This window comes from Astyanax mexicanus, chromosome 20 (assembly GCF_023375975.1).
Source record: "Astyanax mexicanus isolate ESR-SI-001 chromosome 20, AstMex3_surface, whole genome shotgun sequence".
Lineage (NCBI taxonomy): Eukaryota > Metazoa > Chordata > Actinopteri > Characiformes > Acestrorhamphidae > Astyanax > Astyanax mexicanus.
This window is the reverse complement of record NC_064427.1, coordinates 22797673-22821620: the sequence shown is the minus strand read 5'-3', so window position 1 is coordinate 22821620 and position 23948 is coordinate 22797673. Positions and strand designations below refer to the sequence as shown.

The window sequence follows — 23948 nt, the reverse complement described above, 5'->3', positions numbered from 1 at the left end:
ATTGGCCAATCACCAAGTTTATAAACCAATGAAACAGTAACCTGGCTCCGCCCACTGGAAAAACAGTAGAACTAGAACCATTGAGGCAAGGTAGCAAGTTCATTTTTTAATAATTTAAAACAGCATTCTTACATTTTTTTTACATTACAGAGATAAATAGGTCTCAAATGGTTAAACTAGTTAATTGGTATCATTGCTTGCACTGCTTTCTAAGTATAAACACTAACTTTGGCTATCAGAGTGTGAATGTGGTTGAATCTGTTTCGTGTAGGAAGTCAAATGAGAGCAAATGCCAAAAGTTCCTCACATGCACTGGGGTTTTTGGCCATGCGGTTTGAACTTGTTGTATCGCAGGTGTGGAGATGATCACCTGAAGCCACATCTGACATCCCACTCATCACATATGAGCTCATGGTGAGCTCCTGTGCGAACATCATGAAGTGAAGTGGTAGCACATCTTCACTCCAGGTGTTGCTGTTAACTAGATGTGCTGGAGGCAACCCTAATCTAGTCTAGTTTGAAATTTGAGTGGTTGTGGGAGGTTTGCCAGTAATTCTATTTAATCCTATATCTTCTGATCTATTTCCAGGCAGCCAAATGGATAATTCAAGACAACCTCCAAATATAGATCTGCTGCTTTGGAATTACTTGAAGTAATTTGCTTGCACCACTCATGGCTGACCCAAGTTCAGAGGCAGATGCAAGTCAAGTCTGGAGGCTCAGACTTACCAAAGACTTTTGAACCCTGGATCACTCACAGACTTAAAGGTGAAGTTCAAGAATATCAAGGATGCTCATCCTCATGGGCGTGTTATGGTGCAAGGCTGGATTGACTGAAGTGTTTTAATTCTCGTGTAGCTCCCCCACCCCCCTCCCCCACCCCATGTCAGATCTTCTCTAAATTATGGAAATTTTTTGGAAGACGCTGACTTGGATATTGAGCCTGCTCTTGGCCGCTGCTGATCCTCAGAGCCTTTCGTACACTTCTCAAGGTAAGAACTATGCTTGTAGTTTAAGGGGTATAAAAAAGATCCAGGGGATTATATACAGCATAGAATCAACTTGATATGCAGACATGTATGACTCAAAAACACCAGAGATCAACATAATGACTTAATGATTACAGCAGTGAAACCTTTGCTTATTTTTTCCATCCAGCTGAAGTTTGTATCACTAACATTTGTCTTTTCCACTTTTAACTGAAAAGAGGAGTTCCTGTCCCACCTGGAGGACTACCAGCTCACGGTGCCTGTTCGTCTTAACGAGAAGGGCGAGTTCATGAGTTACACTGTGAAACAGCACCGGCCTGGCCGACGGAGACGGGGTCTGGACCAACCTGGACCAGATCACGCTGAGACCAGGCTCTTTTACAGACTCTCAGCTTATGGCAAGCACTTTCACCTGAACCTGACTCTCAACCCCAACCTGGTTTCTAAACATTTCACTGTAGAGTACTGGGGTAAGGATGGGCAGGAGTGGCGGCACTCCACAGTGGATGATTGCCATTATGTTGGATACCTACTGGATCACTACAGCACTACAGGAGTGGCACTAAGTAACTGCAAAGGCTTGGTGAGTAGACAATAACATTCCGTAAATCAATAGCACTTTCTACATGTGACACCCCATGTAGTTAATACATTCAGCTACCGGTACTTTTAAGCTGCACCCACTGCTGACACAAATGTGCAAATGTGCCAGTAGTCAGTAGACAATGTGGAGAAGTGTAGAAAAGGACTCTCTGGAGCAGATATACGTGAACCTATTGGCACCATGCCTAATACCAGGTGTGGAATAAAGGGTATAAAGCCTTGGCCGCTGCTGATCCTCAGAGCCTTTCGTACACTTCTCAAGGTAAGAACATTTCAGAAAAGTCGGCATCAAATGCTAAGCTGTATGTGGGTCCATGCTCCAATAATGATTTATTTAGAATACTTAATGAATATTTTAAATGTAATAACTAAATAATATGCTTGTAGTTTAAGGGGTATAAAAGAGATCCAGGGGATTATATACAGCATAGACGATGAGCTGTAGAGCATTGGAACTGTGTTCTTTGGAGTGATGGTGCTTCATCCAGTTTTAGGTGGGATTAGGTGGGATCGTGATCATCTGATCCTGTCCTCATTAACACTTAACAGGTGAAGTTTCAGTGGATAAAATAAAAAAAATATATGGTATATGTATGGTAATGGACCCTTAAACTGGTTTTATTTAGTAATGCTCTGGTTTTCATCTATCACTCTAGTTTGTTTAGAAGTTTGACTTAGAACCCAAAGTCAGACTAGATCTGGATTAATGATAAAAATGCTTATAAGTGCTGGACAAGTTACAAATGAGATGCTTAAGGATAGTACAACAGAGAAAGGCCTAAAGGCACCTCATTTGTGTCCCTCCCAGATGTCTCATCTGAGCTCCAGCCAATGCGAACACCAGTGCTTCTGCTTTGTGTTAAAATGATTGGTGAGTGACAGCAAAATATTAGCTTAGCTGCATGTCTCTGCATCAGGCTTGGATCCGTTCTGCACCTGCAGGTCCATTCACAGCTGCCAGCTGATTTCTATCTCCCACTGTGTTTCATCACGAGAAGACTCTGTCGTGAGATTGCCCGGGCCCCTATGGCACTATTAGGGCAGTCTAAGCTTTCCAGGCTGTGATGTGAGGGTGTGAGGTTATTAAGGACAGTGTTTGCTCACTGATGGCTGATTAAAACAGTTTGTACTGTAATAACATTTTATTTTTTGATAAGTAAAAATAACCATGAGTTTGGAAATAATTGTGATGGTTAATATTCTTCCTCACTTTAACCTGTTGTTGTGGGTCGTTAGTTAGGATTGGAGGTGAAACCTTTATAAAGGCACAGTACTTTGCAAAAGGATTAGACGCATGTGAAAAGTTGAATATGAAAGCTTATAAAACAAACCAAAAGTAGTGGTTTTCATCACTGTGTTTAAAAAGAAATCTTCAAATCCTGTTTCATGAGTCTAGTACAATTTATTAGCATCCAACACCTGGTTGGGTAAATCGGTGTTTGGCATGGAGAGTGTGGCAGCTTAAGAACTCACCTTGCAGTCAACACAGTTCAAATTCCCTCTCATTAAAAAGATTTTTAGGTTTATTTGATTTTGAGGTCAGGGGGAATCAGTACCACAGAAAGATAAATATGAAATGAACAATAAATGGACACAAAACAGAGCACAAGTGTATGGGCCCGGTGCTAACTTCCATTTTCATCTACAGTACCAGAAAGTATGAAAGACATACTCTGAGTGGCAGTCATGCAAGATGTAAAATCTGGTGCACTTAAGATTTGAACACATCCATGCGTTGAGAGGGGGTGTCTTAATACTTTTGCTGTATTTGCATTTACCTGCAGCTGTTCTAATGTAATTTGTAGTTTTTTCCCAAAGTTACTGTTATTAGCCAGCTTTACAATCACATTCTGCAGGATGTAAGTATGTGTTCATATGCAATAATGTTCTACAACAAAATCAGGCTCTATATTAATGTGTATACGAATGCTGTGCAATCTGAATCAAATTAATATCAAGAATGATTAGATGTCTTACCCCGATAACCCTCAAATCATGTTTATTCAAGTTGCTCAGTAAGTTAATTTTAATGAACTTTTTATTAATTGCCTGTAATTGTCTGTAAGTCCAATATCAGACTGATAATGATAATTTTGGTTTTCATTGTGGGCGGAAAGTTCCCAAAGGAGCTGCTCCTACCCACTTACCTCTCTGACAGTGCGGACACGTGGGAGGACAGGACTCCATATTGGATTCCTCCCTGGTATCAGAGGCACATTCTCATAAATCTGTGGGAATTTAGAGAGGCCGCACTGGCCTGAAGGGATTTCCTGCAGCCACTGTGTCTGTGCTCATAGAAGAGCACTGAGGAACCTGTAGTTTTAGGAGTGCTCTGTGACGGCAGATACTCTACACACTACGCAATCAAATAAACTCTGCCTTTAACCTTCACTTTTCGCTTAACGACAGTATGGCCTTGATTGGTGATTTTGAACTAGATTTTCTCTTGTTTCATGTTCAGTTAATCTAATTACGCAAACAGTGGCTGGCACTGGAGCCTATATAGTTTGTCTCCATCCACTTTTAGCTTTAGAACAGAACGCATGGGATGGATAACAAAGGTTTACAGTTTAACTTACATTTCATGCATCTAAACCTCAAAGCACATAACAAGGTCAGCATGGTCTGATGGGCACTCTGAACTTTAGTAAATAAAATGATGGTTCCAAACTGTTAATCATTTACAGCATGTTGCTTATGGATGCATGAGAGTTGTATAGATTTTATAGGGAAGGTAATGCAGCCATAGTATCCATGTTTTCTACAGTCAAGTACTTGCTTTACTCCGAGGACTATTACCTTTCTATGAATCTCCATCATTTAAATTCCGGATTGCTTAAGCTGCAGAAATGATAAAAATGTATATAATTATTAATGTCGCAACCAAAAGCACTGGCTCAGCACACTGTACATAGTAAATTGATATTGCACAGGTCTTCCCTGTTTCCGTCATTTAATAAGAACCAAAAATGTACCCTGAATGTCTCAGCACATTTCTTGCGGTGCACTGTGCACCAGAAGACTTGCATTGAGGGCACTTTGTTTTGCATGTGCACCAGTTTATTATTTCTTTGCAAAGGAGTTTAATTGGTTTCATTGTGGCTTTTACAGACTTGGGGAACGTGCCAGAGTTTTTTTATAAACACTTCTCTGGAGTACTTGTACAATTTATGTTGCGGTGAGGCTTTTCAAGGGCACAGGATTGTGTACTTTGGTTTGCGTCCCGGTAATTATGGTGTTGTTCTTTTTGTAATTGGTGGTTTTAGTGTGATCTATCTCATTGATATGGATTGAGTGGTGTTTTTTTGTGTTTGAGTGCAACGCAGGGAGAATTACATATGCCTCTACCTGAGTCACAGGGTGTACAGTTGTTATTTGTGTGTAACATGTATTTAAATCACGTACAGTCTAGACCAAGGACAGTCAAGTCCTTCAACTCCAGACCTGAACAATTGCAGTAATGCATAGTTTAGCGTTTTGCCTGCTTCAGTGTATCTGATTTAGCTTGTGAGTTAATCATCAAGTTGGTGTGCAAAAAGAGCAGTAATACTAAGCTTTGCAACACTCCAGGATTTGAGTTTGTAATTCTGGTCTAGACCTTGGTTATTGATGATGTTAAATTAATAAGAATGTTTTGTTTCGTCAGTCTGCTATCCTGTATATTTTCAGCATTTCCAGCTTGTTAAATTAACCTTTAATATTCATATTGTTTTTTTTGTTCCTTTCTCCTCAAGCATGGTGTCATCTCCACTGAAGAAGAGCAGTATTTAATAGAGCCATTAAAAGACATAACCTCCAAAAACTCCAGTGATTTCCGGCTCACAGGAGAGGGGCAGCCACATGTTATTTATAAAAAGTCCTCCATCCCTTCACCACAGCAGCCCAGCGAGGAGTTCAGTTGTGGTGTCTCAGGTTGGTGAGCCTTCTCCATCTGGCCGCTGTGTGGCTGACGTAAAGGAACAGCTATAGATAGCAGCAGAGGAAGCGGTGGCATGTGGCTCAGGTTGGACTGGATGTTGCCAGCAGAGCAGCGCAAGCACCTCCAGACCTGTCATAAGCAGGCAAGCTAGCGGTTAGCTCTGCTAAACCTGAACCACTCTCACAGCGCTCCCTCTCTCTCTCCCTCTTGCTCTCTTCTCTTCTTCTGCTTCACTGTAGAAAAATAATATATTCTAGAAAGTGAGTAGTTGGTTCAGATGAAAAAAAACTATCATTTTTTTCTTTGTCGTACTCCATCTCACAGAGGTTGAGGTATTTAGGCTTCAGTGCTGTAGGTCACTGTGTAGGCTGTCATCATGAGGAAGCCAGCAAGCCCGAACAGGCATTATCTAATGGCTTTTCCTCCAGCATCTGGGCCATAAATGCTCATGTTGCAGCAGTAAGGTTCAAAGGCTGTTAGTGTATGCCAGCAGACATGAAAGCCAATGTGATATTTATCTAACAAATGCTATTCACAGTTAACACAAGTTAATTCTGTGTAACATTTTAAACTTTTAATGTATGTATATTAGTACTTCAGTAAGATTATAGTTTCATAGTAAAAAAGATGTGTATAGTAGTAACTGAATAATACATTGTAAAATTAATAAGTAAGTTAGGGATTATTACGTAATTAGTTTGCAAATCTATATATTATAAATGTTATTTCTTATACAGCTTTGGAAAAAATTAAGAGACCACTTCAGTTTCTGAGTCATTTTTTCTGATTTTGCCATTAATAGTTTTTGTTTTGAGTAAAATGAACATTATTATTTTATTCTATAAACTACAGACAACATTTCCCCCAAATTTCAAACAAAAATATTGTAATTTAGAGCATTTATTTGCAGATAATAAGAAATGGCTGAAATAACAAATAAGATGCAGAGCTTTTAGACCTCAAATAATGCAAAGCAAATAAATTAATATTTATCAAGTTTTAAGAGTTCAGAAATCAGTATTTGGTGGAAGAACCCTGGTTTTTAATCACAGTTTTCATACCTCATGCATGTTCTCCTTCACCAGTCTTACACACTGCTTTTGGATAACTTTATGCCTTTACTCCTGGTGCAAAATTCAAGCAGTTCAGCTTGGTTTGCTGTCTTGTGATCATTCTCTTGATTATATTACAAAGCTTTTTAATTTTGGAAAATCAAAGAAACTCTTAATTTGTAAGTGGTCTCTTATTTTTTTCCAAAAGTGTACATATATAGTGTCTTGTAGAACCCAAGGACACTTTACAGTCAACTCTCAACTCTTACACTCAGCGCTTAACCAAAACACGTAACCATAACAGCGTACCCTCAACTGAAAACAACCACACTGTGGCAGTCCATACCTGGGCATGCAGGGATACACACACTTGCGCACACACACACACACACCAGGGCAGTTTTTAGAATTATCAGTTTCAGGGCAACCAATTAACCAAATCTCATAAATGTGATTTTTCCTGTATAGTCAATGTATAATTTCTCTTTTTTTGAGTATGTAAAATATGTAACTTGAAAATGAATGGTCCACACTTGCTCATTTTCCATCCACAGACCTCACATTAAGCCAGACACCATGTTTGGGAACCAGTCCTGCCCCATTGTCCCCGTCTCCAGTACAAAATAATGGCAGCTCCAGCAACGCACACCGGCAGCGGCGCTCTGTCAGCACTGAGCGTTTCGTAGAAACTCTGGTGGTGGCTGACAAAATGATGGTGGGCTACCATGGCCGCAAGGACATTGAGCACTACATCCTGTCTGTCATGAATATTGTAAGTTTGATCCTGCTTTTCTTTTGCACGCATGATTTTTGCATTAGAGACACATAATCTGATAATGATGTAAACCGCTGACATGTTGACATAATTTGTCTGACTTTGTGTCTTTTCTTCTTTTCTGGAGGTCAGGTTGCCAAACTTTACCGTGATGCCAGTCTAGGAAACGTTGTGAACATTATTGTAACCAGACTGATTGTTTTAACTGAAGACCAGGTAAGTTAACAGTATCTGCAATCATGTAGTAATGCTGATTCTGGTTGACCAGCCTGAAAACACCTTATATAAGTCATTACACTAAATATAAATTATGATTTAAAAGTGGAAAAACTTGAGTTAATCGAGTTTTCTATTTTCTATTGTAAATATTTTACTAATGGAGTGGTATGCAACAGTTTGGGCATCGATAATCAGGTTGAACAATGCACAGCTAATCTAATGTCTGCTAAATCTCCCTGAATGTTTTTAATTTGTTTATATTTTTATGGTAATCTTGCAAGCAGATCTCTCAGAATTTACTGATTTCCACTTTAAAATTGACGTTCACTATTCCTAATAACTGCCATTGCTTAATACCTTAACTGTTTTGCGTTTTTTTTAAAGCTTTCCCTGCTTTTCCTTGCTCTCTGGATGTGCTGATTGTTTGAGATTTGAGAAATCCAAAGGGTTTATAAAACATTTTCATAAAAAAAAAAAATAGATTTTTAGATTTTTTTAGATTTAGACTTTAAGAAGTTATTTGGGAGACATTCAAGATCTCAAATCTTTTGGAGTTTCCAACATTTTGCATGAGGCTCCTTTCATATTTTTACTCTAAAATGATACAAAACAAAAATAATACACGACTCTTGCTTAAATGGTGTTTGTATTTGTATTTCACGCTGTACTTAACTTAATTTACAAAATAACTTAATTTGTGTCCACAATTTTGCATGCCACTGTAACGGTGTTTGTTCTGATGTTTTTATTTAACCTCAAGAGTGCATCCACATATTAGAACACTGTGTCTTATTATCTCTGTAACATGACTTGTGTATATGATTTTACAGATATAGTAGCGTAGTTTCATGGGCCTTTTAACTCTAATTACAAAGTTGACATGGTCATTTTCAGGGACCTTTAAATCTCTTTTCATGCCCTATACATATGAGCATGTTCCGCTCAATGATCCTGTCTGCGTTGGTTGTAGCATCATGAAAAAGCAGGCAGACCAGAGCCTATTTTAGGAAAGACTACTGTGTTTTATATGATGGGTTTGGATGAGACAGACAGAAGCATCCTACCATATGGTTACTGCCACTAAAGATGAAAGTGATTCAAATAGATAGGCCTGGAGTTTTTCCCAAGGGCAACTTTCTAAAGTTTTTTTTTAATCCTATATATGTATGTGCATGTTTATGACTTACATGTTTATAATGAGAGTACCAGCATTTTCATCTAGGGACTAAACATTTCTACACAAAGCAGAAGCCAGACAGAAGATATCAGACTGGCTCTAAAAGGATGTCACAGCAGCCAATGTCCTTACTTTTTTATTCATCACTATCAGTCATACATATCACAAACTCTTATTTTATCAGAGTGTTTTATTTTTCACAAATAATATTTATATGTTCCACAACCTACTGTAGTTTTATGTTTTTTTTTAAGAATTGTCAGATTCATATGTCATTTTCTTAATGTGGAATATATTGGTGTGTAACTAGGCAGGATAAAAAACATTCTATGTTACAGCCCAACTTGGAGATTAACCACCATGCAGACAAGTCTCTGGATAGTTTCTGCAAGTGGCAGAAATCCCTCCTCTCTCATCAGGGAGATGGAAACAGCATCCCAGAGAATGGCATAGCTCACCACGACAACGCTGTTCTCATCACAAGGTCAGTAGTCTTTATAGCAGACACCTTAAGTTGTGCCAGAATGTCTGGTGGTGACAGCAGATCTTAACTGTGGATCGAGTGGAGTGATATGGATTGGGTGTGATGGTTCTCATTGCTTGTCTGTCTACTATACACTGCATTCACACTGACCCTGCATTCACACTGGAAAGTGACATCGTGTCAGGTGACCATTCATTTTCTTTGGCAGAGTCAAATTTTATACAAAGGAATTATGAGTCGGTGAAGCGACATTCTAACCTGATTGGCTTCTAGCAGTTTATTGGACCTATCACATACAAGAAGATCCTCAAGCTTCTGCTCTCTAAACTTTTGGGTCCTTTTGCATTTTGTTTCTACCACAAAGAAATGGCCAGGTGTCTAAGAAGCTTGAGAGTTATAGCTGCCAAGCGATTCCTCATTTATACCATATTTTCTCTCCAAAATGTGTATTTTTCTAACCAGGAATAAAAATGACTGGATAGTGAATGTTATTTGCTTTGACACGAGCACAAGCAACAAACATGGGGCGACATGAGTGTCTCGTCACGTTCCAGTGTGAACGCAGAGTTAAAATAGAACTGCTTCAAACTTGTGTTTTAATAAAGAACCATGTTTGTAATAGAGTCTGTGTAATGTGTGTGTGTTAGGTAAAGGCTCTGTAGAACCAAATATTGACCTTTGTGTAATAAAGGATTTCTTTACTGGCATCGCTTGAAGAACTATTTAGTATAAATTAGAACAGAAGTAACAGAATTAAAAGCATATAGATTTAGAAAATGTCTACTGCTGATGTTTTCTGCTGTGTTTTTGTTCCAAAAAGACATGTGCACAGCTTCAGTCATTAAAACTATTTGGCTAGACTAAAGCAATGCTGATGCATTGTGATTTTCCATGTAATCTCAGATCCTCCTTAAGCCAAACTGGAGTGAGTTATTCCCCTCGATTACTGAGAGTAGAAGCCGAACAGGATGCTATTTGGAAGCTAGCAGTTCAGCTGTCCAGAATGATACATCGTGTCTTCCACTGAACACTCAAGCAATCTTTTAACATTGTCATTACTTCATCAAGCTGATAATATCAGATAATTACACCGCATGCACAGTTGACCTGCATGACGTTAGTCACTTATCCAATAGTATCTGATCACGAGACAGGTGCTTATAGGCTTTAAAAGTGCTGAGGATGCGTAAAATGATCGGCTTCAGGCGGACCAGTCATTCTGCAATTTATGGGTGGTAACCGTGTTGTTGCAAAACACTGTCATCACCTGGAATTGGCTTGATCATTGCTGTTAGCTGTTTTGGCCACATAACCCTAGCAACTGAGGTATAAACTTCGAGCTTGGTTCACTTATAGATTGTCATTTTTTTGACTGACACAACGTAAAACTCTTTTACTGACTTACTTTACAGACTTTTTCCCCTCAGGTTTACTTTTCTTTGTGAACCTGAAACCTAGATGTGTTTTTGGCTTATGCAGGTTTCTGTATATTTCACTGTCCTTCTCAATAAACACAAACACACACACACACACACACACACACACACACACACACACACACACACGTAGAATAGTACACATTCAGAAATTACCTTTGGTTTCACCCCAGTGTTTTAAGTCTTGGTTATTTGGTTCCTTGTGACTCATAGAATCATTGGTTGGCCTAAAGTATTTGCCTAGAAGGCGTCCAGTGATAGTTTAGACTCTTTTGCTTGTGGACATTTCTGTTTATGGTTCCACAGTTTATTTCAGGCCAATTTTTTTTAGCAGGTAGTTTTGGCTTTTTGTGCGTTTCCTTAAAATAATCATAAGCCTCAACAACCTCTGCAGACCAAGAGCGAGAGACAAACTCTATTTCTAATGCCAGTCTACTGAAGACAAAAAAAAAAAACTATTCATAAGCTGTAAACATCTGGCTGTTGTGCTCATAATTTTTGGCAGAGCATTTTCTAATCTGGCAAACAAACACTGCTCTTTGTCTGCAAATAGCATATTAGTATTAGAGGGAATTCACAGCATCAGTCTGAATATTCTCAAATTTAAAAAAATGTTGTAGATATCCTGTCTTATTCATCGCTTCGTAAAATTCCAGAAGTATTGTTCTCCAGCTTCCAGTTATGGAGTGCTGTGAATACTAAACACACTTTTTTCTGTTATCGACTTTTACAGCCCCACAGACATGTATTCTTTGGATTAGCAGCTATTGCTTCGGATGAAATATGTTCCGCTTACTTGAGGCTGCACTCAAACAAACGAGCTAAGGTTCACATAAGATAGTGGTGAAGCTTAGGCCAAGAATAATCTCATGAATTAGAGGAAAGTTCAGTCTGGAGATGCTATATGAGTTTTTTTGTGGAGTGCTGACGCAGGGCCCAGGAAGCACTGATTAACCATCGCGTCTGGAAAGACCATTGTGAAATCCTTCAGGAGAAAGAAAGCTTGATGCATCTCTGATTTTTAACAAATGTTTGTTTTAGCAACACTTAGCTTAAAGACGTTTATATGTGGAGACTTGTTTTATGACCAGTGAAACATTTGTAAGAAAACTGGTTCAGTCAGAAAGGTGTTTTATGTTGAGGCTTTGTTGAGTGAATTCTCTGGCATACCATTTATTGTCTCTAATAAATAGCTGCCATAATAATCTTGATTATTTGTACATATCCAAACATTTTTCATGAATTTTGTTTACATACTGTTGGGTGAGGTGCCTAATTATATTAGTATTTTCACACTGCCTTTGGTTTAAACCTACTGTGGCAAACAATATAGAAGCAAATGGACACAGACTGGCAGTAAGTCCTAATAGTATGGATTCATTTTATAAGAGGTTCACATGAGCAATAGATGAGCTTCTGTCTATGATTTCACAAGTACAAGGTAAAGCAACAAAGGTGGACTGTCTAATCAAGTGGACAGTGAGTTTACACAGTGTTTAAAACTACAACAGCACAACACATCGCCTAACTTTTCAACCACCCAATTAGTAGCTTCTCTTCGGTGGTTCTGTGGGGTGATGCCCATTGAAGAACAGGGTAATAAAAATGCACGATATTTGTAATACTGTGGCTGATCAGTATATATAATGAATCAAATGCAGTTGTTTTAAGGCAGTTTTATTTTTTTACTGTTTAATCTTCATTCTGGCATGTATTGTCATATATGTTTGTGCTTGTTTGGGTATCTTGGCAGCTTGCAGTGGAATAGGTTGTACGAGGCAGTGTGTTCTGTCACAGTGTCCTGAGTCACGCTCTGACCCCTCTGATCATGGTGAGATTTATAACTCTTATGGCTGTAGAATGGCAGGAGGGATGCACTGCCTATGTTTGGAACTTGAACCACAGAAAGAGCAGAGGGTAACTGAAGGAAGTGAATAAAAATAAATATATGTCCAAATGAGGGAGATTACTCTGCAGCCGTCCCTGAGACTGTACCTCAGGCTTTTGGATGCATTCCATGAAGAGGAGAGAGAGCAATGGATAGGAATATATATAGAGAGAGAGCCTCCAATTCAATTTTCAATGTCCTTGGTTTTTTTAAAACATTAAAAGCTCTGATATGATTGGATCACCCATTGCCATTAAAAATAAATGTATGTTGCTTTTCATTTTTTACTGTCTGTTCATGCTGATTCTTTTTTATCGGATTATCAGAACAGTATATACATTATTTAGACAGCTTGGCAGGAAGTTAGACCACATATGTGAGGTTTGAGTATTGGGCTTTGCATTCTTGGCTATGTTGTGTCTGGTTGAAGCTACAGAGCAACAGCACAGGCCAATCATTTCATGCATATTTAGCACTAGTTACATTGTTTTGACAGTCACCCTAAATGCACTGCTTAAAAAAGTGCCTAGTCTAAGAGTGAATGTATTGATTTAGCCACCAAATTTTGTAAATTTGGACCACCAACCATACAGCTATACTCTCCTATATCTCCTAGTGATTGATGCCATTGCTCCTAGAGATTGTGTTGGATTATGATTTTACTGATTCTGCTATTTGTGGTCCTCGAGTGTCTCCACCGCTTCTTTGTGAAAAACAGAACATTGTGCCTGGATTCTGATCTTCAGATTAGACCTGACACCGCCAAGGACAGTGCAGTTGTCTGATTGAATATGTCCATAACACCTACAGCATGCTCCTGACTCCCCAATATCAAACACAGAGCGTCTTGGATTCTTTAATACATTCCAGATCAGTCCCTGTGTCTTAACTCCGCACTGCAGACAATGTCAAACAAAGCCTGGCTGTCTGCCTTTGGCTGGTCTCAGCAACTGCAACAGACCGAGCCGCTTCTTAGGAGGTGTTAAATGCCCCGTTTGGGGAATGAAAAAATATTTGGCATACTTCTGTACGGCCCTACCGCCTGCCAAAACGATGACAGGTCCATCTGAAAAAAGCAAAATGGTTTGTATAACAAAATAAAAAGTGGCCCCAAGCATGAAGTCCAAAGAGGCGGTAAGATATATTGGATGCTGATGAATGCTGATGAAATCAGAGGAATAATGTTTGAATGCGTTGCATAGGCTTTTTGTGCAGTCTATCAACTGGATGATAAGGATTGGATAGTTTATTGCTACTCTACAGTGTTTATGGCCAAGCAAATGCTGTTTATTCACTCTTATTTTGAATGCAGTAGTACTTTATTAACAGAAAAGGCTGCTTATCTGGGCAGTTACTGTTTAATGAATCAGAAAAGTATAAATAACATACATAAAATTGGGGTTTTACATCACTGGGTTTTACATCACATCATCATTCAAAACCTGGTTTGGTAATTCAGGACTTGACCACAGCCACAAACTGTCCTGTCCAGGAGAAGCCTGGTACCAACGAGCTTTGTCAAGCTAAGATAAATGCTTTTTAAGTAGGTGCCAAAAACAGAACAGTACTCAGTGTTGTATGAACTATATGATGCTTGAATACAATGGATGTAGTGTATAGCAATCAACATGTGAATTTACCTAAATAATTGTATTTTGTGGTCACATTTGTCCGCATTTGTCTTTTCTACAGGTTCGACATCTGCACCTACAAAAATAAGCCATGTGGTACACTCGGTAAGTCTGTTTAACCATTTTTTTAAACTTAAAATGTAAAATGACCTAAAATTTATTTTCCGTTCATATGTATAAAATTCCAAATTTATCTCTAGTTTTAGTGTTGCTTTATTACACTTACAACACACTTTAAAAATTAAACACTCTTGTGAAGACATTAGGAAAGGCCATGCTGAATCTCCACCATGAAGCAGCTTGCTGGCTTGACCAAGATTTGGCCCAAACAAGACACTCAGCCTTCCTCTTTCTACACACACTTCTGTCTCCTGTTTCACCTCGAAATATTCCCCCTTCTGTCTGCTTCAAGCTGGAGGTGTTTACCCCTCCCGTGGGTTTGCCGAAAGACAAAAAGGGGAGCGCAAAAAAGTAAAAGAGAAATCTAGGAGGAGCTAGAATTTAAAAGAGAAAGCATGAGGTATAGAAATAGAATGAGTAAGTGAGGAAGTTGCATCAAGATGGAAGGAAAGAGAGGGGAAGAGAGAGTGAGCCATCTAGAAGGATTTTTTCCTTTTTTTCCCCTTTTTTACGTAAATGAACCGCAGGGGAGTGTCAGAGCCTCATCTTATCTTTGCTCGGCCCCTCCAGGCACAACAGTATATCTTAGGAGTAATATGGTGACTCCAGGGCGCTTTGACAGATTGACCGCATTCGTCACATTCCCCCAGTGTCTTTAATTGCCCTGGCATCTGCTTGGCTTCCTCACTGCACCCTCCCTCTCCCACAGCTCTTCCCCTTTCTCCTCCTGCACTTCTGCCCCCTCTCCACCACCCCTCCCACGGGGACTTGAGAGATCAGCGTCCTGGGTCAGCCTGTTGGCCTCTGGGGGTCACTGGGTGATGGCAGAGGAGAGATAATATTTCTACAGCCCTCCACTCAGAAAAAAAATAGCTTCATCAACAGTTCATGTAAAATAAGTATATGCTCATTATATAGATATGTTTATATATTGTAAATATGACTTGAAAGCATGTTTTCAAAGATGCATGAGAATGAAGACTTGAATGAGGAAAATAATACCTTACAGAATGTGGACAAGCTACTGACAGAAAGCAAGGCTCAACGGGAAAATCTTTATACTCTGCATGCAGATGAACAACTGAGAGGGACTAAGACTCAAAAGCATGAGGACACACTACTGACAGAAATGAAGACTCTTCAAGAGCATATGGGACAAAATACTGTTGTGAATGGGCCAAGAGCCTATTAATGACCTAAAAAATGAAAAAAGGGAAAAGTCTCAAAAGCATGAAGACAGACAGGAATCAGGACTCAAAGAAAATAATTCCTTGCAGCATGAGGACATGAAGACTAATGGGAATGAAGACTCATGAAAAGATTTTCTTAAAGCATGAAGGCAAACTACTGATAGTTATCAAAACTTAAGGGGGGAGACTATCTTACAGCAGGTTACTGGCAAAAGTCAAGATTTAAGAGGAAAAGCTGTCTAAGAAAAGGGAGACATAAAAAACTCTTAAGAGCATGAGGACCCATGGCTGAGTTAAGAATTCACAAAGGAAAATACCTCTACAAGCATAAGCACAATCTATGTACATTAAAATCAAAGGAAATACTTCCTTACAGATTTAGGAAGAAACACTGAGAGGAACCAAGGACTCACATAGGAAACATATCTTTCCCTTGCCCAGTGGTTAATGTTAGAGGTCTAACTAGAGATAGAATTCCTAATTTGTTAGCATGTTCCTTTAGGTTTAATTAACTCACTGCTCAACATGCCTGTATTCCCTCCATCTCCAGTTTTTTCTCATGCCTCTATCTAGGCTAGGGTCTCAGTGCCATTTGATTTGTGAGTCTGCTATTGTCTGGCTCAGTATAATAAAAGGAGAATGAGTTATGGATGGGAGATGAACACACCCCTCTCTCTGCACCGTACTCCCATGCCCAATATCTCTGGTGGCTTTTTCAGTACTGAGCTGGTCAGTCTTTGACCTTTTCAGGTCAGGGTGTTGAGTTGGCTGTGCTAAATTAAAGCGACTCACACAGACGGGATAAAAGAGTGGGATTAAGGGGCCTCTAGTTTGCAAAATAAACCAGCAAGCATATATTTGATCTGGGTTCCAGCCTTCAAGCCCAATTGTGCAGAGCCCTAGCCTAGGAGCTTGCTTTTCCTCTCCCTGTCACACACACACACATACACACACCTGTAGATGTAATCTGGAGTGTAATGCTGTCCACTCTGAAGTAGTTTAGGGGAGGAGAGCCAGAAACACCTGGATTTTGAAAAAGCCCCCCTACTCCCTTCGCTGCTGCTGCACTGAACTAATCATAGCCCTATCTTTCTTACACAGTCTTACACCCAGACACACACTCTCTCTCTTTGTCGCACAACCCCCTCACACTCTCACACTCACTGTCGCTCTCTCCTTTCAGTCATGCACCTATACACCCTTTCTCTTTCTTGGTCACACCTAGTTTTCTCATTTTCTCTCCCACTTATCTCACACATATTATGTCACACATTAATTCTTCGCTCAGAAAAGTGTATCATGTTATTGCAACCAGTCGTGAGATTAGTGGTTATTGTTCCCTTAATTCCTCTTATAGCAAAGAATATGAAACAACACAAGTTTCAGTAAAGCAAGGCCTCTCAGCACATCAGTTCATTTGTAATCTGTGCAGATGAACATACGGTCAGCTGTAGATTTTCACTTGCCCATTACTTCTTTTCTCCTGGACTGGTCACATAAATGATTCACATTAAGTCCGCTTACAAAAAAACAGAAGTAAAGTTAAAAAAGTTTCTTGGCAGTTTTGCAATGGTGAAAACATCTATATATTTGGGGGGCAAAAGGGGGAATGTTTTCTTAAATTTCCAACTCTGGCTTGCATTGCTAGGTGGTCCCTTGTTACCAGAAGTAGAATGTATAAATCTAACCCCTTGTCTAGACATTTTCCAGCTCCGACTTCAGTTAGAAAAAAAAGGAAAGCAAAGTGAATGTCGAGTCGACAATGCTGATCTCCCTCTGGTGGCTCCAGAAATGGGTTTCTGAGTAAAAACTTTCGCCAGCTCTTTCCTCCACACTGAAGAGGTCAATGTGAAAAATCTCACTTTTATGATTCTGGAGTTCTACACCTTGACCTGACCCCACGCGTGTTTGTCTGTGTGTGTGTGTGTGTGTGTGTGGCCAGGCCTGGCGTCTGTAGCTGGAATGTGTGAACCAGAGAGGAGCTGCAGCATTAACGAAGACATAGGACTGGGTTCTGCTTTCACCATCGCACATGAGATCGGACACAAGTGAGTGAGTCTGACGACTCCTTCAGACACAGGCATATAGTGCCCCATCACAGTATATAGAGAGAGCTCTGGAATCACCTCTCTGAATCAGTTTCTCTGATTTATAGGTATATGTTTGAGTAAAATGAACATTGTTGTTTTATTCTATAAACTAAGAACAACATTTCTCCCAAATTCCGAATAAAATGAGAAATGGCTGAAATGACAAAAAAAGATGCAGAGCTTTCAGACCTCAAATAATGCAAAGAAAACATGTTTATATTCATAACAGTCAGAAATCAATATTTTGTGGAATAAGCCTGTTTTTTAATCACAATTTTCATGCATCTTGGCATGTTCTCCTCCACCAGTCTTACACACTGCTTTTGAATAACTTCTGGTTCCAAAAAAACAAGTAGTTCAGCTTGAGGTTTGAGAAACTCATCATTTTAAAGTGGTCTCTTATTTTTTTTTCCAGAGCACAAGAACACGTAGACTTATTTAGTAAACAGAAAGATTCTTTTAGTAGGCACATTTATCTTTGATGGCAGATCTGCAGTTTCTGAAGGTGCTGCACAATAGTTGACTGAATTTACTATACAACAATACTTAACTGCTTTTATATCAGCTACACTTAATGTGAAAGGGGATCACACTATTGCTTTACGCACTTTAATCACTATAAACTGACATGTGGAATATTCAACAATCGACCCCTCAAGTGAGCCACATTCCTAGCATTCTACTTTTTAACAAAGTGCTCTAAATCTCATTGTTTTGATCAACAACACAGCCAGAGTATATATTCTAGTCTCCCCCTCTATATTTGACATTCTATATTGCACTTTTTAATACAGACCCTCCTGCCGAGCATTTTAAATAGGGCTCAGCAGTCTTAGGATTCTTTACAGCCGTTTGTCTTAGTGGTGAATGTTGTTTTTAATGATTTGGTCAAGGTTGTATTAGAGCCCCTGGGGCTCACAAACTCCTCATTAGTCTACTCAGGCTGCTTTCACCACTCGTGGGGTCTTTTTTTAATATGTTTTCATGGTGGTCACTAAATTCTCTAAATTGTGCCTTCTCTTGAGAGCTTACTGATTCTAAAGATACCGTAATTTGTTGCAGAGGGACTAGTTTAAGCTCTGTTAGCACGAGTGCGTATTAAGCTGTATGCAAATGTCATTCTGCAAAAACGTGCCCCCTTCATTGGTCCCCTGCCGAATGCTTGGAAAAATAACAGTGATCTATCGGTCTACGTAGGGGCTCGGCAGAGTTCACTGAGATGGCAATTTCCTCTATTATGTTTCGTGTCTGCTTCTGTTGTGGGGGCAGTTGTAAAAATACTCCCAGCTTTTTCAAGGGACAAAAAAAACACCGTACCAAGGCTTCTCCTGTGCTGATTTAAATCCAGAGTAGAGTAAAATGTCATAAACGTGAGCCTTAGAAAAACACAGAGGAATTGTGTGATGTGGTCAGGTTTGTTATATGCATTAGAACTGATTTGTGCTTCTGGACAGATCCTGGTAAAAAAGGAGAAAAAAGAGAAAAAGTAAAACGTTCCTGGTGTAAGGTGATCTTATTTTTTATACAATATCCAGACAGATATGTAAAAGAAAGAAAGAAAGTATCACTAAAATGATGTATTTGCGGAGTTGCCGACTTGGAATGTTGCTGAATGCTTCAGCAGCCTGGAGTACAGCTGAGCGGTGAACGGTGAGCAGGTAGAGGGGGTTTGAGCAGCAGGCCCCAGCAGGCCGAGCTACAGCCATTATGGTTCTGGTCACCTTTCCCCTCTTGTCTGTGACTCCCGGATTGAGCTCTGTCCAAACTTGTAATTATTGATTGACAGGCAGGCATCAGGGTAGTGATTAGAACTTTCTCGTTCCTTCAGAGCTCCAGACAGATCCTGGCCTTTGACCCGACTGGCCTACACATACAGCTGTTTCTCAGTCAGAAAAAGCTCTTTCTTTACAACTTAGCCAAAGGAGACGTTGTCTGTTGCCGCTGAAACATTTCACGGCCGTCCAGAGCTGCCCAAGCTTGTTGTCACTTTAAGGTTGAAGGGGGAGGGGAGATTTGATTGGCATGAATGGGCCAGGCTTATGACCCTGCCCCCTTGTGTGTTCCTTTTCTCACAGCTTCGGAATGAATCACGATGGAATAGGGAACACCTGTGGGACCAAAGGCCACGAAACGGCCAAACTGATGGCGGCGCACATCACGGCCAATACCAACCCATTTTCCTGGTCCACCTGCAGCAAAGACTACATCACCAGCTTCCTAGAGTAAGTTCAATTACCTCCTCCCTTGCTCTTTGTTGGGAACTAATAAAATGTGGTATTTGAGTGTTGTTGGGACACCCAAAGAGCAGGAGGTGATGTTTAATGATAAGAGTGTGTGCAGTGATATATGCTGCTTTTTTAAAAGTTTGTGAAGTCTGTTTTAATATGAATAAATATTAATATTGCTAAATATATGCATATAAACATTAGGCAATAAACATCTTAATAACTTAATAATAACTTTATTACTTAATAACTTAGTAACCCTTTACTTAAATGGTCCATTTGATTGCCTTATTGATGCTCAGCTGACATTCAACTAACCTACAACTGAGTGTCTATTAAATGCAATTGAACTGAAAGGTGAAAGTAAATGAGTCTCTATTAAATTCTATTAAATTCCAACCCAAATTCTAATCTTAACACTTTAGGATTGGGTTTATGGTTAGATTTAAAGTTTAGGTTAAGGTGAAAGTTAGGTTCTATTTTGAATAATTTACATTTAACATAGAGTTAAGTTGTATTTAATAGACAATTAGGTGATCTCTCAAAAAGTGAAACCAGGTCTAGCTCCACTTTAGGTCTGGCTGGTTGCAGGATTAAATGGATAAAATCTTTAGCATTAAATGACAAAACAGACCATTTTTAATCTTTTTTAGAGTCTTATCTCCTCTAAACTCTTTTTCTTTCCTTCTCTTTGTCTAATCATACTATTTGTTACTGTGTCCACAGCTATCTATATATTGGGTGTTTTGAAGTGACTGTCTGCTAAACTGAATCCACTGCTCTTGTTTTTTCTTGATAATCTAAGGTTTTTTTCTCATACCTCCACTGTCCTACTCCAGGGAGACCGACTCAGCCAACAGGCCTCAGTCAGACATCTAGAGCAGCACTAACTTGATTAAGTGTTTGGTTTGCACAGGGGGCATTCACCTCCTTGTGTACTAAGTTTACTGGAATATACATTTTTTAAAAAGCCTCACCATATACACATCAGTATCGCCTGACTCTTTGTCCTGTGTGCAGATGAAAAAGTTTTTTTCCCCAAAAAAGTTTTTTATAGTGGGCTTTGGAAGTGCTATCCGACATTTTAAGCCATCCACTGTGCATGATGCAAGGGTGTAGACAGGAAAAAAATGTGGTTGTTATGGTTGTCAGACAGGGTTTCCTGGTGAATGACCTCATGGAAGAGGGTTAGCTACCCTGCCATCGAAGGCATAAAAAACCAAAGCTCCGTGTGTCAGCTTCCCACATAAACACAAAAGGCTAGCTTTTCCGTTGGTTTTGGGATCTGTTTGTTGTTGTATATTCAAACACAGTATTATCTGTGACTGTCTTAGACCAGGGCTATAGATTTTTTTTTTTGGTGAACTTGCTGAACCGAGCTGAAAAGAGCTGCTAATGAATTTCCACCGATAATCTTGCAAAAGATCAGCTCTCTGGCAGTACATTTGCAGTTGTATAATCTTAATTTACAGCTCTTACATTGTTAAGATAACACTCATCCATAATCTGAACATCTCTCCCTACTCTCTCTCTCTTTCTCTCGGTCCGTCTATCAGATTTGGGATGTGTTGCTGTTACTCCCTGCCAAGTAAACAGATTTGCTTGTGGAGCTGGCCTAAATTCAGTGGATTTGCTTGAGCAGTGTGTGCTGCTTGCTTAAGAGAGAGTAGCTTTTGAGAAATAAATTGTTAACGCAGATAGAAATCAGCTGTTCAGTATATGGACAAAAGTATTGGGACACCGTCTCATTCATTATTTCCTCTAGAATCAAGGGTATTAAAAAGGTATTATCCTGCTTCTGTTGGAGTAATTACTTCTACTGTTCAGGGAATTGTTTCTACTAGATTTTGGAGCATTGCTGTGATTTGATTGAAGCGTTAGTGAGGATTGAGTGTTGGATGATCACCACACCACCTCATTCCTAACTTCCCAACTCTGGATGGAGATCTGTCATTCACAAGAACACAGCTAGGTAGTTCCACCTCTCCACAGCTCAATGCATGGAGACTTTATACCCCTCTAGCCCACCTAGGGCTGAACGATTAATTGCATTTGCGATAATCTCACGATATTTTAAAACGCGATTCTCTAACCGCACTGGCTGCGATTTGACTGGTCACGTGACTTGGGAGCGAGCCAAGCCGAGGACGAGCGGAGCATACCCGAGCAGAAGGCAGGGAGGTGGAGAAGTGAAGTCAACACAGCGCACTTTAGGGCGTTTTCACACCAGCACTGTTTGGTCCGGTTAAAACGAACTCTGGTCCGTTTGTAACTTTAGTGCGGTTCGATTGAGCAGGTGTAAAAACAGTAATCGCACTGGGGTGCGGATCAAAAGAACCGGACCGAGACCAGCTAGAGGAGGTGGTCTCGGTCCAGTACCAAACGAACTCTGGAGCGGTTCGCTTGTGGTGAGAACGTGATCCGGTCTCGATCGGATCCAGCTATTAAATATAAGCCATTTATTTGAGCTAAACTGCTAAAAAAGCAAGCATAGTTTAAACTAATATATTAGCTAGATAACGCTAATTACCACAGCTGTGAACAAACACTGTGTCCAGGCACGCGCTGCATTCACTGCTCTGTTTATTATGTATAAATCTGCGCTGCATTCACTGCTCACAGCCGCGTAACTCTGTTTATTATGTATAAATCTGCGCTGCGCGCAGAAACACTGTGTTTGAAAGTGCAGTGTTTCAGCATTCAGTGTTAAAGCACAGATATTTGCGCTGGAACACAAAATCTTCTTGCTGTATTTACTTTTTTCGTATATTTATATTTAATGTACTCCCGTGTCAGACAGCTCTGACCAATCAGAGGACACAGGCTGCTCGCGTGGTTTATTGATGCGCATTTTGGTGCGTTTACATTTATGCCTATGGGAAACCAGACCGAACAGAGCGAGAAAACGCTCCAAGTAAACGAACTCATTAGAAACGAACTACAGGTGTGAAAACGCCCTTGTTGCACAATGGCTTCAGGCTCGACAGAACACATCAGTTGTGTAGAATTACTTTGGCTTTAAAAAAGAAGATGCTGCTCAACGTCAGGTACTCTGCTAAACGTGCCTTGCTACTGTTGCTACGACGCGAGGTAACACTACAAACCTTTTTCATCATTTAAAAAAACACCACAAAGCCTTGTGTGGTATTTGCAAGGCTAAAATGCCAACGACCAGTGCTGCATCTTCAAATACAGAAAATAACGAGTTGGTTAAAGCAGATTCTCTTTATGTTTTTTGCACTTTAATTTTTCATGATGTTACTAGCTGGAGAGCAGTAAGTTAAAGTAAGTTAACAATCTATTGTTTTTCCTAATTAAAAAAAAATGGTGAAAAGGAAAAGCTATTTATCTATTTATTTTTCTATAAAAAAAACAAATGATGAAAAGGAAAAGCATAGATTTTTTTGCTTTATTGTTATCTGTGCTTTAAATAAATCTGACATTGTTTATTATTAAACAGATTGATTTATTGCTTCTGTTGTTGAAAAATACTTGAGAAGACAAAAAAAAATCGCATTTTAAATCGCAATCGCAATTTATAGATAAAAAATTGCAATTAGATTATTTTCCAAAATCGTTCAGCCCTAAGCCCACCTGTGGCATTAGGCATGGTGCCAATAGGTTTAGCTTATCTACTCCAGAGAGTCCATTCCTATTTGCAATCTTCTCGACAGGGACTACACAAGCTGAGTGTGTGCGTTTGCACATGAACAAGTATCCACAAGTACTTGGACATACAGCTATGGAAAAAAATAAGAGACCACTTAATAATGATACGTTTCTTTGATTTTTATCAAATTGAAAACCTCTGGAATACAATTAAGAGGAAGATGGATGAAAATCCATCAAACCAAGCTGTACTGCTTGAATTTGTGCACCTGGAGTGTTATAAAGCTATCCAAAAGCAGTGTGTAAGATTGGTGGAGGAGACCATGCCAAGATGCATGAAAACTGTGGTTAAAAATTAGGGTTATTCCACCAATCAGTTCTCATTTTTTGCAAATAAATGCTCTAAATGACAATATTCTTACTTCTCAATAACATTTACCTATAAATAGCAAAATCAGAGAAAACTGATTCAGAAACTGAAGTGGTCTTTTCTTCCAGAGCTGTGTAGTGTAATTTACAGGACAATGTTTAAAAAAATGCA

The 23948-nt window shown here is 39.5% G+C and overlaps 1 protein-coding gene across 2 annotated transcripts in view; it reads left to right on the top strand.

The window, feature by feature from the left end:
- Positions 1-23948, top strand: part of adamts6 (ADAM metallopeptidase with thrombospondin type 1 motif, 6) — a 69610-nt gene that overhangs the window by 2763 nt on the left and 42899 nt on the right. The window contains exons 2-11 of one of the 2 annotated variants that reach the window (XM_022681196.2): positions 590-768; positions 859-992; positions 1208-1572; positions 5327-5504; positions 7118-7335; positions 7471-7554; positions 9073-9218; positions 14235-14278; positions 17426-17531; positions 19649-19795. In XM_022681196.2, the coding sequence (XP_022536917.1) occupies positions 905-992; positions 1208-1572; positions 5327-5504; positions 7118-7335; positions 7471-7554; positions 9073-9218; positions 14235-14278; positions 17426-17531; positions 19649-19795 (1376 nt within the window). In that variant the 5' untranslated portion in view covers positions 590-768; positions 859-904. Of the gene's footprint in view, positions 1-589; positions 993-1207; positions 1573-5326; positions 5505-7117; positions 7336-7470; positions 7555-9072; positions 9219-14234; positions 14279-17425; positions 17532-19648; positions 19796-23948 lie in introns of both variants that reach the window. The other variant, XM_022681197.2, reaches the window with a different exon arrangement.